The sequence below is a fragment of the Mus pahari genome, chromosome 7 (genome assembly GCF_900095145.1).
Source record: "Mus pahari chromosome 7, PAHARI_EIJ_v1.1, whole genome shotgun sequence".
NCBI lineage: Eukaryota > Metazoa > Chordata > Mammalia > Rodentia > Muridae > Mus > Mus pahari.
The window spans coordinates 51,891,943-51,905,850 of NC_034596.1; the positions used below are offsets into that span (position 1 = coordinate 51,891,943).

A 13,908-nucleotide genomic window follows, 5' to 3' on the forward strand; every position below is an offset into this window, starting at 1 on the left:
CTCACCAAGACTGCAGTCATTGGTTAATGCTAGAATACCGAGGAGCACTTAAGTATCTTAAAGCCCTGGGTTTAAATGCCCAGAACAACAGAAAACCAACAAAACCCACATCAACTACAGCTTTTTGTAAATATTAAAGTGAATTCTAAGTATAAATGGATAAATTAGTAATTCTAATCATAGTAATTCTAACCACACTTACATAAATTAGAAAAACATCCAGTACTTTGGTACTATATCAAGAGCAATAAAAATTGTACATTAGAAAAATAATAAATCCTTGAGATTACTTTATAGTCCAGATGATATAAACATCAAATATGAAAGACATGTCAGGATTTTTTTTTTGTGGTCAATATTAAGCAATCCCAAATTTTTATTTTATTTTGGGACAGTATTCTTGCTATGTAGCTCCTTGCTGGCCCAGAACTTCCTATATAGACAAGGCGTCAGAAGACCTTAGCATTGCTGTGACCATCCTGCCTCTGCCTTGTGCCACAGCTGGCTCTCTAATTGTCATTTATTACTTCATACTGTAATACAACAAAACATACAATTAATCTTACTATTTAAGTACTTGTTAAGCTCTAGGCCAGTGCTAACAACAGTGATAAACAAGGTAGCCCTGGACCCTCCCCTCATGGATAGTTTATCAGGGAAGTCAGATCTTAGTAAGTAAAATATGAGCAAGACTGTAACAGCTAACGTTCAATGTTCTAAGTAAACACCTGATCTCAAAATTTGGGTAAAATCTGAAGTGGACATTTTGGGTTTTGTTTGTTTGTTTTTCAAGACAGGGTTTCTCTGTGTAGCTCTGGCTGTCCTGGAACTCACTCTGTAGACCAGGCTGTAGACTCAGAAATCCACCTGCCCCTGCCCCTGCCTCCCAAGTGCTGGGATTAAAGGCGTGCGCCACCACCACCCAGCTGAAGTGGACATTTCAAACAGCTGAAAACGGTAATTATACCTGAACTCGAGCTAGGAAATGAAGTTGTTAATTGGTCGCTATGTAGACGGTTATGTTGAAGAGTGTCAACAAGGACTGAGAAAGGTTTTGTCAGAAGGAAGGAACATAACTCAGGCAACTCTTTCAGCAATCACTTAACAAGAGCCTCAAAATGACCAAGACACTTCAATAAATTCTAAATTATACTGTTTTAGTAAAGGTTTTACTGCTGTGAACAGAAACTATGACCAAGGCATCTCTCTCTCTCTCTCTCTCTCTCTCTCATATTCATATATATATATATATATATATATATATACATATACATTTATTTTTTACACTCCATATTTTATTCCTCCCCAATCCACCCTCCTATTGCCCCACATCCCATATACCTCCACCCCCATCCCCCTGTCTCCACATGGATGTCCCCACCCCCCACTTCACCTGACCTCGAAACTCCCTGGGACCTCCAGTCTCTTGAGGGTTAGGTGCACCATCTCTGAATGAACACAGACCCAGCAGTCCTCTACTGTATGTGTGTGGGGTCTCATATCAGCTGGTATATGCTGTCTGTTTGGTGGTCTAGAGTTTGAGAGATCTCAGGGGTTCAGATTGAGACTGCTGGTCCTCCTACAGGACCGCCCTTCTCAGCTTCTTTCAGCATTCCCTAAATCAACAACAGGGGTCAGCTGCTTCTGTCTATTGGTTGGGTTCAAATATCTGCATCTGACTCTTTCAATTGCTGATCCTTTCAGGTGAAAGAACCAAGGCAACTCTCTAAGGACATTTAAATGGGGCTGGCTTACAGGTTCAGGGTTCAATCCATTATCCTCAAGGCAAGAGCATGGCAGCGTCCAGGCAGGCATGGTGCAGGAGGCGCTGAGAGTTCTACCTCTTCATCTGAAGGCTGCTAGTGGAAGACTGACTTCCAGGAAGCTAGAGCGAGGTCTTAAGCCCACACCCACAGTGACACACCTATTCCAACAAGGCCACACCTCTGAATAGTGCCACTCCCTGGACCAAATATATATAAGCCATCACATTCCACTGGTCCCCATAGGCTTGCTCAAACATTTGAGTCTATGGGGGCCATTCCTAGCCATAGCATAATGCAAAATACATTTAGTCCACCTCCAAAGTCCTAATAGTCTATAGCAGTCTCAACAATGTTAAAAGTCCCAAGTTCAAAGTCTCTTCTGAGATCCATCCAATCACTTAACTGTAATCCCCAAACAAGTCAGGAAACCAGCTGGGCAAACTCCTAACTCTGCATCTCCAAGGCTGATGTCAAAGCAGTCTTCAGATCTCCCAACTGCTTTTTCATCTTTGTTGACTACAACACACTTCTTTCTCCTGGGCTGGTTCCACTTCCTGTTAGCAGCTTTCCTCAGTAGATAACCCACAGCTCTGGCATCTCCAACATCTTGGAGTCTCCAAGGCAACTTAAATGTTACCACTTCTTCAGTGTCTGGGATCCACGTATGATCTCCTCTGGGCTCCTCCTAAGGGCTGTCGTCATTTCTTCAGCTCTGCCCTCTGTAGCACTCTAAGCTCAGGTTGATCCACTCCACTGATGCTGCTGCTCTTGGAGACCATGGTACTGGCATCTCCAATACACTGACTGGGGTCTTCTGTTGCAACTAGGCTTCACCAATAGCCTCTCATAGGCTCTCTTCATGGTGCCAAGTCTCAACTTCTTTGCATGACCCCTTCAGTCCTGGGCCATCGACTGCAACTGAGGCTGTACCTTCACCAATGGCCTCTCACAGTGCAAAGCCTCAGCTGCTCTTCATGACCCCTTAATGCCTTTAAAATCAGTTCTACATGGGTGACTCTTACATATACAAGTACAGCTGCAGCATGAGGTACAACCTCGGCTATCTCTGGAACACAGCTTCTCTGTGCTCTCAGAAAACACTTCCCAGATTTCACCTTAGTGATGTTAATCTCTTCTTAATCACAACTAATTTCTTAGCTCCAGCTGACCAGTATCAACTGTCCCAGTAATCTTTCTCTTGAATATAAAGCCAGAGACACATGGCTAAAGCTGCTGAGTTCTGGTGCTTGTAGTAGCTGGAACACGGCTCCCTTATTCCACTATATTATCACGAGCTTCCACTTTTCCAACTTCTTCACTGCCTAAGCTTGGCTGTCCTGGATATTGCTCTGTAGATTGACCTTGAACTCAGTGATCTGCATGCCTGTTTCCCGAGATTAAAGGTGTGTACCACCATCCCTGCATTTAAGCTATTCTTCAGCTAGAGCTTGCCCTGTTTCAGGCTGGCCTTGAACTCAGAGATCTGCTTGGCTTTATCTCCTAGGATTAAAGATGTATACCACTATGCCTAGATCTAAACTTAGCTGGGTAGATCTTGCCCAAAATCCCACTCCCTTAATCTGTTATTTCCTAGAACACAGGATTTGGCTCCATTTCATTCCCTGATGCCCCTTTAATACTGGAACCATATATTTTATATTTTTCCTTTCTAAGCTTGCTGCACTTGTTCAAAACACTCTTCATGAGACTTAACCAGAGAAAAAAGTCTCCGCTGGGCTTTTTTGGCAACTTCCTTTGTCATTGCAAATAATCTAAATCTCTTTACCTTACAGTCAGGCAGACTCTTCAGACAAGGGCAAAAGCAGCTCCATTCTTCACAAAAATACCACAAAGACAGTCTCTAGGCTACATACTGAAATTCTTCTACACTGAAACCTCTTGGGTCAAATCTGCACAGTTCAAATCATACTCAGTAACAAAGTCTTCTATATCCCTACTAGGATAGCCCATTAAACTCAACTTCAAGCAATCCACTGCTTTCCAAAGTCCCAAACTCCACATTCCTCCAAACAAAAAGCATGGTCACATCAACACCCCAGTTCCTGGTACCAACTTCTGTCTTAGGGTTTTACTCCTGTGAACAAATACCACGACCAAGGAAACTCTCATAAGGACAGCATTTAATTGGGGCTGGTTTACAGGTTCAGTGTTCAGTCCATTATCCCCAAGGCAGCGTCCAGGCAGGCATGGTGAGGAGGAGCTGAGAGTGCAACCTCTTCATCTGAAGGCTGCTAGTGAAAAACTGACTTCCAGGAAGCTAGGGTGAGAGTCTTAAGCCTACACCCACTGTGACACACTTACTTCAACAAGGCCACACTTCTGAATAGTGCCACTCTCTGGGCCAAGCATATACAAACCATCACATAGGCCAAAAACCCTCCAAACTGCTATTGGAAGCAGGGGAAGCTTGCTTGCAAATCGTTATAGCTATCGGCAACCTCTAGTCAGAAGAAAAGAACAAACCAGCATGTACAGAAGGAGGATAACAGAAAACAAAAATGCAAAAGGAAAGGGAATCTAGGATCAGAAGAATCCAAGTGTGCTCCTTCCAGCTCTGGGATCTGCATAGCTTATTATTTTACCCCCTTCCAGACACTTCCATGGTGTCTTTGTGGGGAATGACAACAATCTGATGAAGGAAAATTCTTTACTGCTAAAACAAATAAAACGGGGAAGTAACTGACACATTTTTCATCCCACACTGCCCTTCTCTTTCTACTCTACAGTCTCTTAGAGATTCACTGTGTATTCTAGATCTCTCATTACATAATCTGAGTCAGTACTAGATTGTTATTTGCTTGTATTTAGGCCACCAGTTTGTGTTTAAAGTCTATTTTTAGAAACTACATAAAGAAATTGGATATTATTATATAAAGAATATTAGAACCATTTGATTTACAAATTGCAGCCTCAAGAATACACATTCTGCTTCATAGCCCATTAGATCTCTCTGCGTTTATAGATCTGCTATGCTATGTGCAGGAAGAACAATCTGCAAACCAATGCTGAGTCCCTTGGTCCCATGGTCATGTCTCAAGTACCTTTCCACCCTTTTGCCCTACGGCTGAGTCACTGTTCCATTGCTGTGAAGAGATAGCATTACCAAGACAACTATTGTAAGAGAAAACATTGAATTGGGGGCTAGCTTATAGTTTCAGAGGTTTAGTTCATTATCAGGGCAACATGCAGGCAGACCCTGGAAAAGCAGAGCTGAGACCCATAGGTACAGACACACTGGGTACCTCAAAGGCCACTCCCTGATGACTAAGCATTCAAATATATGATCCCATGGGAGCTCTTCTTATTCAAACCGCCAACTCTTGTGTTTCATTCAGGCTTTTCCTGGGGCCCACTGGTCAGAACTGCATTGGATACTTGAGTGTTATTCTGATTTCCTAAAGTTTTTCATCCCACTTGTTTTTCTTAGTAACTGCCTGTTTTCTTATTCCTACCTTGGTATACAATCTGTCTCCAGAGAACATGAATCCACACTGAAAACTTCGTAAATCTTAATGCTGAGCAATATCAAGTGAGCACACACTCAAGTTTTCTTATATGAAGTAAAAGGATATTCTTCTTACAGGTTATAGGGGTGACAGGAACTAAACATTTCATTGCTTACAAATACTGCTTTATTAACAGCTAAGGGTAGTTTTAGGCTTTTCTTTACCTACCTGACCAAAAGATATTCGTTTGGGAGGTCTTCCTCGTCGCCTGTTAGCAGGACTGAAGATGAATGTAGGTGGGTCATCAGGGAAGAAATAAGAAAAGTCCTGCTCTGCTATGTTATATGTCGAAAATGACGATGCCTTAATTAAAACACACAGGGCACAGAGACAACACATCAGTGCACTGCATACAATGTGTTTGAATGTCATATGACCACTATTACTGCTGTGAAAGACTAAGCCAAACACATTGTCTTTCAAATGCAGTTGGTTTATATGATCCTTTTCTACATTAAATAATTCATCAGATAGAAAACTAATTAAAGTTTATCATGAACTGAGTATTGTGATACATGCCTGTAATCCCAGCATTTGCAAGATAGGACCTCAAAGTTCAGGAACTCAAGTTCATTCTTGGCTTCACAGTAGTGTTAAGATGAGCTTACATGAGACTTAGCCTAACAAAGCCAAACCACCTTTCCACAAAATATCAACGTTTCTACAGATTTTTGAATTCTAAAAGCGATTTCAATATGTTTTTAGATTTATTTTATTTTTAATATCAGGTTTATGTTGTACGGGAATGTACACATATGAAGGTGGGTGCTGGAGTTACATATAGACAGTTGTAAGCACCTGATGTGGGGTGTGATGCAGGGAACCAAATTAAGTAACAGCAGTAATTACCTCTTCATTGTGAACCATCTCTATAGATATATCTGTTTTGTTTTTACCAATTTTATCTAAACTTTTCTATGTAAGAAGAAAATTACACACACACACACACACACACACTTTTGAGATTGAAACTCAGTATGTACCTGATTATCTTTGACTTGCTTTTTAGATGAGGTTGGTTTTGAATTCTACATGTGATACTGGACTAGACAGGATACTTGTATGTAGTATACCACAATCAAACTTGTGATTCTTTTACCTCAGCAACCTGAGCTTACAAGCATATTGTACCACTGCACCTGGTCTACATATACCTTTATATTCTTTAAAGGTTATTTGCATGAAATATTTTGAGATTTACATATTGCTTTATTTTATTCATATGGACATTTTGTCTACATGTATATCTGTGCATCATATGCATTCAGTGACCAAGAAAGCCAGAAGAGGATTCTGGATACCCTGGAACTGGAGGTAGGCAGTTGTGAGTCATTATGTGGGGCTGAGAATCAAATTTGGGTCCTTTGCAAGAGCAGCCAGAGTTCTTAACTGCTGAGTCATCTCTCCAACTCCTTTATGATACCTTAAAATTTTTTTGTATGTATCCACATTTAATAGTGTAGATATTTCCATATATAGTCACTGCAATAGTCAACAAGGTTTAAAATAAAAAAGCTTTAGGACTTAGAGCATTTTTGATTTTCTAAGGAGGGATGTTCAACTTATATATTTACTCAGAAAAGGCCAAAAATAGTTTATTATACTTTAATAATGCTTTCAAGTTTTTATATGGCAAACATTAAATTTTAATTGTGTCAACTTTCCCAGTTTCCCACTGGGATGCTTATGTATTCTAATAAATTTCAATATTCTAATAAATTATGTACCCAGTGCGGGTATTGTCCATCTGGTATTTACCCTTCCTAGCACCATATACCTATATATATGCCTATATAGGCATATACCACATAGGAGGATTCAGGAAGACTGTAAGTTCAAAGCCAGTCCTAGGTACATAAAAATTTTATTCTCCCTCTTAATGGCCATATTAAAATCTAATGTATGGGGTTCATATTTGGTCTAGAATGCCTTTGATTAGTTCTCTCTCTCTCTATTTTTTGTTTTGTTTTGTTTGTTGGTTGGTTTGGTTTGGTTTTTTTCGAGACAGGGTTTCTCTGCTTTGCCCTGGCTGTCCTGGAACTCACTTTGTAGACCAGGCTGGCCTCAAACTCAGAAATCCGCCTGCCTCTGCCTCCTGAGTGCTGGGATTAAAGGTGTGCACCACCACACCCGGCTTGATTAGTTCTTTTAATTGAGCATTTATTTAGCACTATTATGAGTCCTTCTGTTCTCTGTAAGGCAGATAAAATCTGTAAGTCACTAAACAACTTTCCAAGTTCTCCACCTCTTTTCATCTGCCTTAGTTGATCATCTATACAATAAAATGTGGTAGTAGTAACTGAGCCACCTAATAATTCTAAAACAGTACCCAATTCAATAAAAAAAAACTTTTGAAAAGTACTAAAGATTAATTCTCCAGATAAAATGAGAGCTATTTAAGTCACCTTTGAAATATCATTCTATCACTTATAATATTATACAGTTATTTCTATTTCTTCCCAATATATATAGAGTTCAGTATTTTCATTACCTTAATTTTAATGACTCCATCTTGTGCTTCACAGTGTTGCTTGAGAAAAAGCTTTAGTTTATCACGAGAAAATAGGTGTTTTCTCCGGCTGATATTGGGGAAGAAGGTAATATTAGTACTAACAATTTAACCAGAACTCTATAATCACTATACATTTGAAACTTGACTTCTAAGCCCTGGAGTCTACACAGTGAGAATATTCATCTTTCAAAGATAGTAAACTTTATTAGAAACTCTACACAGAGGAATTATGCCAGAAATTAGAAAAACTAGAATGAATCTATTATTAAAAGCCTATTATAAAAAACAATGTATTTTTTATTCAAAAACAGAGAAATAAAGTAAATAGGAGCATTATTTTTAAACTATTATTTCAAAATTAAAATTAGTAGAAAAATTAAAATAAAAATGATTAGCTATGACACAGCATCAACTAGTCACCTGTTCACATATTGTGAGCAAAACATAATGAGATGTTAGCAAATTTTAAAGCACTTTGTGTTTAATCTCATACACCAAGTTCAAGATAAAGTTAAAGAGAATTATTAGATTTCAAAGAAGCAATTTTAATTATCGCTTTGATTTTCCTCGAAAGCAGAAAGAGCAGCAATAAACACCACAATGAACAAAACCAAGACAGTCAAAAACCAAAGGGAAACAGACCCAGCACAACAATCCTGGCCAAATGGAAACGTCTTAATTAAATTCAGTACATGGTTTTCAAACAAAAGTAGAGAGCTGCTCGGTGAATATGCATCCCTGGACCTGTAACCAGCTGTGCTCCTTTTCCTGGTCTTCAAAGGTTTCTGCCCAGCTGCTGCCCAGGATTCGGAGCAGCTGGCAAACAGAAGGGAGCAACTTTCTGACAATGAATACATTGATTCTTGAAGTCTGCACTGTCTGACATGGTGGCCAGTAGCCGCAAATGGGTTTTCTTTTTATAAATACATTAAAAAGTTAGTTCCTCATTTTCATTTTGAATAAGGGATCAAAAGCTCTAAGTGGCAATTAGCTGTCACTGAACAGGACATTTCATTGACAGTGAAGTTCTATTGGTTACGAGTTCTCTAGTATGTCAAGTCTCTGGCAGGAATAGTACAGGAACAGCACTTCTGAGCCCAGTAAGAGCTGTACGTTAGAGGCTGGAGAAGGCCCAGTGCTTTCCAGCATTTGTTGCCTTCCAGAGAAACTGGGTTCCCATTATCCACATGACAGCCCACAATGGTAACTCCAGCTCCAGGAGACCCAAAGCCTCTGTGACCTCTGTGGGGACTAGGAACATCATGCTGACAAAAACATTCATACATATAAAATAAAGAATCTAAAAAGTAAAAAAAAAAAAACAAAAAACAAAAACAAAAACAAAAACAAAACAAAACAAAAAAACCCAAAAACAGAACCAAAAATCAACTGAAGAGTTGTGTCAGAGTTGTGTTATTTTACTACTTCACTGTCCAGCATAACTTCTTACTCTAATTCTTTAGCTCATCAGTAAAAGATATAAAAAAGAAAATAAGCCATAGGATAGGGATGGAACTGAAGCCTAGAGGAATTATAAACTAGGAGTCAAAAAGTAAATAGAAAAATGAACAATATTAAGTAGGAAACAGCACTTTTGAACTGCTATCTATATTTTAAACTAAAGGCAAAAGGAGACAAAAGAAGTCACCTGTGAGTGAGGGTATGTCCCTGGCCTCCACCTCCTAGTCACTGACACTGACTAGCTAACCAATTAGCATGCAGTACCTTAGGCACCTTCCACCTTATGACATTGCTATGCAACACTGACAGCTACAAAGTTCATCCTAGAGAACCACACAATTGAGTTCTAAAATAAAAATTCTAAAATAAAAATTTAAATAATAAATTGTAACATTTTAAGTAAGTTTATGATTTTTTTTGTTGGGCTAAATGCTGGGATATATGAGGCCCGCTGGACATACCTGCTACAGATCCTAAACTAATGATGTGGTCTGACAAACCAATCACACACCTCACTGCGACTTCAAAAGGTATCTGGGCTGGTGACCTGGTTCAGTATGCAACAGCACTTGATGCCAAGCCTGATGACCTAATTTTGATCCCTGGGATTCAACATGGCAAAAGTGACTCCGACAAGCTGTCCTCTGATCTCTATGTGTTACACGGCATGTGTGTGCACATGTACACACGCAACCACTAAATGTTTAAAAGCTCTTTGTTTTGTTTTGAAATAAAGTAGGATGTCAAACTGCAGGTGATGGTGCACATATTTAACCCGAGCTCTCAGGAGGCGGAGGCAGGGAATCTTTGTTGAGTTTGAGGGCTGGGCTACAAATCAAGTTCCAGGACAGCCAGGACTATTACACAGAGGAACACTTTTCAGAACTGCACCCTGGGCCTCCCAGCTCCTCCAGAAGAAAAGCAGGTGGCACCCCTGCCTCAGGGTCTACCTAATCCATTACTTTTCCTGAGTGAAATGTGGGGCAAAAGGGGAGAGAGAACAATTAAAACTTATTTTACGGCAAGTGTCAAGTACAGAGTTTTACCTGATTTGTGTTGCTTTAACAACAGCAGACTCATACATCTCCTTTTTAGTGGGCTGAACCCTGTATCTGAATAATAAGGGATCGATTGCATCTTTCTTCTTCCTAAAAAGAAGAGAGGACAGCCCCAAATCAATGAGTCCTTTGAAAACATGAGGTCCTTAAAGTTTCATTTCTTTGCACATCGTCGTAATAGAATCTTTCCTTTTTTCTTTTTCTTTTGAAACAGGGTCTCTCATATGTAGTTCTAGCTGGCCTTGAACTCACAAAGAGCAGCCTGCCTCAAAGGTGTGCTTTACTATGCCAGATATAATAAAAGCTTATGTGGTTTTATTTTAACAATTTTCTTTTTTGTAAGTTACATAGCCTTTCCACATTGTACTAGACAAAACACTATAAGACATAATTTAATCTAAGGTAGGTATTTTTTAATTATTCATTCAATAAAATTTACTCTGGCAAAATTAGTATTGGAATTAATTAACAAATTAGCTGGAAATAAATTAGTACTTAGTACCATTTAGGTTAGAATTTGAGCCAGGGTCTCAGATAATCTGGGCCGGCTTTGAGCTCATTACATAGTTAAGGATGATACAGAACTCACTACATAGCTGAGGGTACCTTAACCCTGGATCCCCCTGCCTTCCCCTTCCAGTGCATTATTACAGGCATGTGCCACCTATTCCAGCTTATGGAATGTGGTTGGAGAATTGAACACATTTTCATGCATGCTAGGTTAAGTATTCTACCAATTGAGCTATCCCCAGCTCTTTTGTCAGAAAAGTTGGGGAGAAAAGAATGTCAAAGGCAGATAAAGGGCAAGTGGCCCAGAGGCACAGTGCCTGCAGTCCCAGCACCAGGGAAGCGGGTGTGGGGTCGGAAGGCCGAAGTCAGCCTAAGGGACACAGGAGTGCAGGCTAGCCTGGGAGTCTGAAAAAGAAGACGGAAATAGAAGGTTAATGCAATCGCTTTTACATGTTCTTCATAGTGGCAAGCCGGGCCTGGTGTTTGAGGCCTGTATTCAGGAAACTGAGGCATAAGATCAAGGCTATAAAAAGTAAAAAGTATAGGCAATATATACTTTAAAAAAGGAAATATAGTCAGTGGTAGAATACTTGTCTAGTTCAAGCACACACACAAAAGGCAAATAAACAACACAGTTAATCCCCATTCTAACTACCTTCTCACTCACCTTTGGAGTCTATCTATTCATTCACCATTCACTCAGCAGTGGAAGGCCTATAGTACACTAGATACCATTTGTAATGACTAAGGGTCAGCAACCACCAAAATTGAAATGATGGGCAATGCAAGCAAGCAAAACAAACGAACAAACAAAAAACCACCCAAAACCCTAACAACAAAAATCCCACTACCTTGTATGGGCAGTGATACTTGATAATTGACTAGCTAGGCCTTCTAGGAAGTTAGTATTTAAAAAGGTATGTGTGGTGCTAATGGTGGGGGAATGAATAACAACCCATGAGCAAATCTTAGAACACCTCCAAAGGAAGAAGAAACACCAAAGAACCTGAGGTAAAAGTGTGCACGCTTAGCACAAGAAGCGGTATCAGAGGAGAAAGATGCTTTCAGTCAGACGTGTGACAATACAATTAATGGAGCTTTGCTGTAGCCTTTTCATTAAAGCTTCCTTTGGGATAAAATCCCGACTGCATTCTTTCTAAGGACGCATGACGCCCAGTCAGAGCAACAGAAACGGTTCCTAGTACAACTTACCCACCAAATCGGACGACCATTCAGCTGACTTCCCTTTGCGCTACTTTCCTCTCGTGCTACTCCATGTCTAGGTCTACGCAGGAGACATTTCACTGAACCTAAGTATCTCAATCGTAGCTGCTGACCCACCACCAGCAAGGAACTGACAAGGACAGGTCTGTTTCTATTTGTACAGTGACATCCTAACACCAAACATACTTCTCGGTGTTAAATCACTGGCCCAGTTAGTCAGTCCTCTATACCAGAAGATTCAGTCAAACACACAAGTATGTGGGCCAGGCGTGGTGGTGCATGTCTGTACTCCCAGCCCTTTGAGGCTGGGGCCAATGGAGTTGTATGAGTTCAAGGCCAGCCTAATCTAACATAAGGAGCTCTAGGCTGCATAGTGAGACCATGTCTCAAAAAACCAAGTATCTGGGGGGGGGGAGGGGAATGAGGGGGGAATGCTCATCTGTACTAAGGATACAGAACATTTTTCTCTGCCACTATTTTCTAAACAGTACAATCTAATCCCTAGTTACATAGCGTGTACAGTGTATCTGAAATTACAAGTCATCTATGGATGAGCTAAGTACACATGATATGCAAATACTATACACTTCACATGAGGAGCTCTACTGAGCATCCACAACTTCTTTATTTGAGGAAAAGGGTGGTAGTGAATTCCTGGAAATTTTCCATGGATACTGGGACAATTTATTCTATTTACTCACAACAAAATGTTATGTTATATAAATGTTTCTCTCTCATATACATGTGTATATATGTACATATACAATATAATTTTTACTAAAAAGTGATGTATTTATATTTGATAAAGGGGAAAAATTAAAATTTCAATAGTCTAGAAATAACCAAAAAAATCTACTGTATTTTCAATATAAAGTTTCTTTTTAAGAAATTATCAAGTTATGTTCTCTACAACTCTTCTGCAATGAGAATCCATAAATAAGTACTGTTTCAGCATAGACAGCTATTTACAATAATACTCACACAAACATATTATATTTAATGTTCACCTCAGCTTACATATTACACTTTCATGCATAGAACTACAAATAACAAAATGATTAGGACCAGTTCTTTCAAAATATCTCTGCTGAAATGGCTGAATAGGTAAAGGTGTTTGCTATCATCATGCCTGATGTCAGCTGTCGCCCACAGAGAAGGAAAGAACTAATCTGCAAGGTGTCCCCTGATTTTACATACCAAACCTCCCCTCACACACAGACAAAAGATCACATCATCTTAGCTAACAGTCCAGTTACCATGACAGCCAGATTATATTATATAAAAGGAATTCAATGAATGTAAAATATTGAAATAAGTCAGGCGCGGTAGAACATATATGTATAACTCCAGTACTCAGGAGGCAGAGGCAGGAGGATGGCAAGTCTACACCCAGACTGAGTTATACTAAGTTTGAGGTAGGTTGGGCTAACATAGAAGGATCCTCCTATCTCAAAAAAACAAAGATTTATATTTATTATCTGTATAGTTATATTATTATATAGTTACATATTAATGTATTAACAAATATGCATTATATTTTCATCCAGAGGTTTCTGAAATAATTGCCTCTCCTTTTGCTCCTATAATCACCACCTACAATCAGGATAGTACATTATTCAAAATATACTCTATTCAGTATGTCTGGCCGGGATAATGATTTTTTTTTTTTCATTTACTTCAACTTTAGATGGTATGTGTTTAGAGAACAGCCCCATAAAACCCTTGATTCATTGGCTAAGATCAAAAATTCAGGGGACAGCAGATGCTGGAGAGGATGTGGAGAAACAGGAACACTCCTCCATTGCTGGTGGGATTGCAAGCTTGTACAACTACTCTGGAAATCAGTCTGC

General features: G+C 39.5%; 1 protein-coding gene across 1 annotated transcript in view; it reads right to left on the reverse strand.

Moving 5' to 3' along the window:
- Baz1a (bromodomain adjacent to zinc finger domain 1A) overlaps positions 1 to 13,908 on the reverse strand; it is an 86,822-nt gene that overhangs the window by 42,397 nt on the left and 30,517 nt on the right. Inside the window, exons 5-7 of the mRNA XM_021202127.2 lie at positions 10,313 to 10,414; positions 7,785 to 7,872; positions 5,462 to 5,596 (exon numbers count right to left, since the gene is read on the reverse strand). Of these exons, the coding sequence (XP_021057786.1) occupies positions 5,462 to 5,596; positions 7,785 to 7,872; positions 10,313 to 10,414 (325 nt within the window). The remainder of the gene's footprint in view (positions 1 to 5,461; positions 5,597 to 7,784; positions 7,873 to 10,312; positions 10,415 to 13,908) is intronic.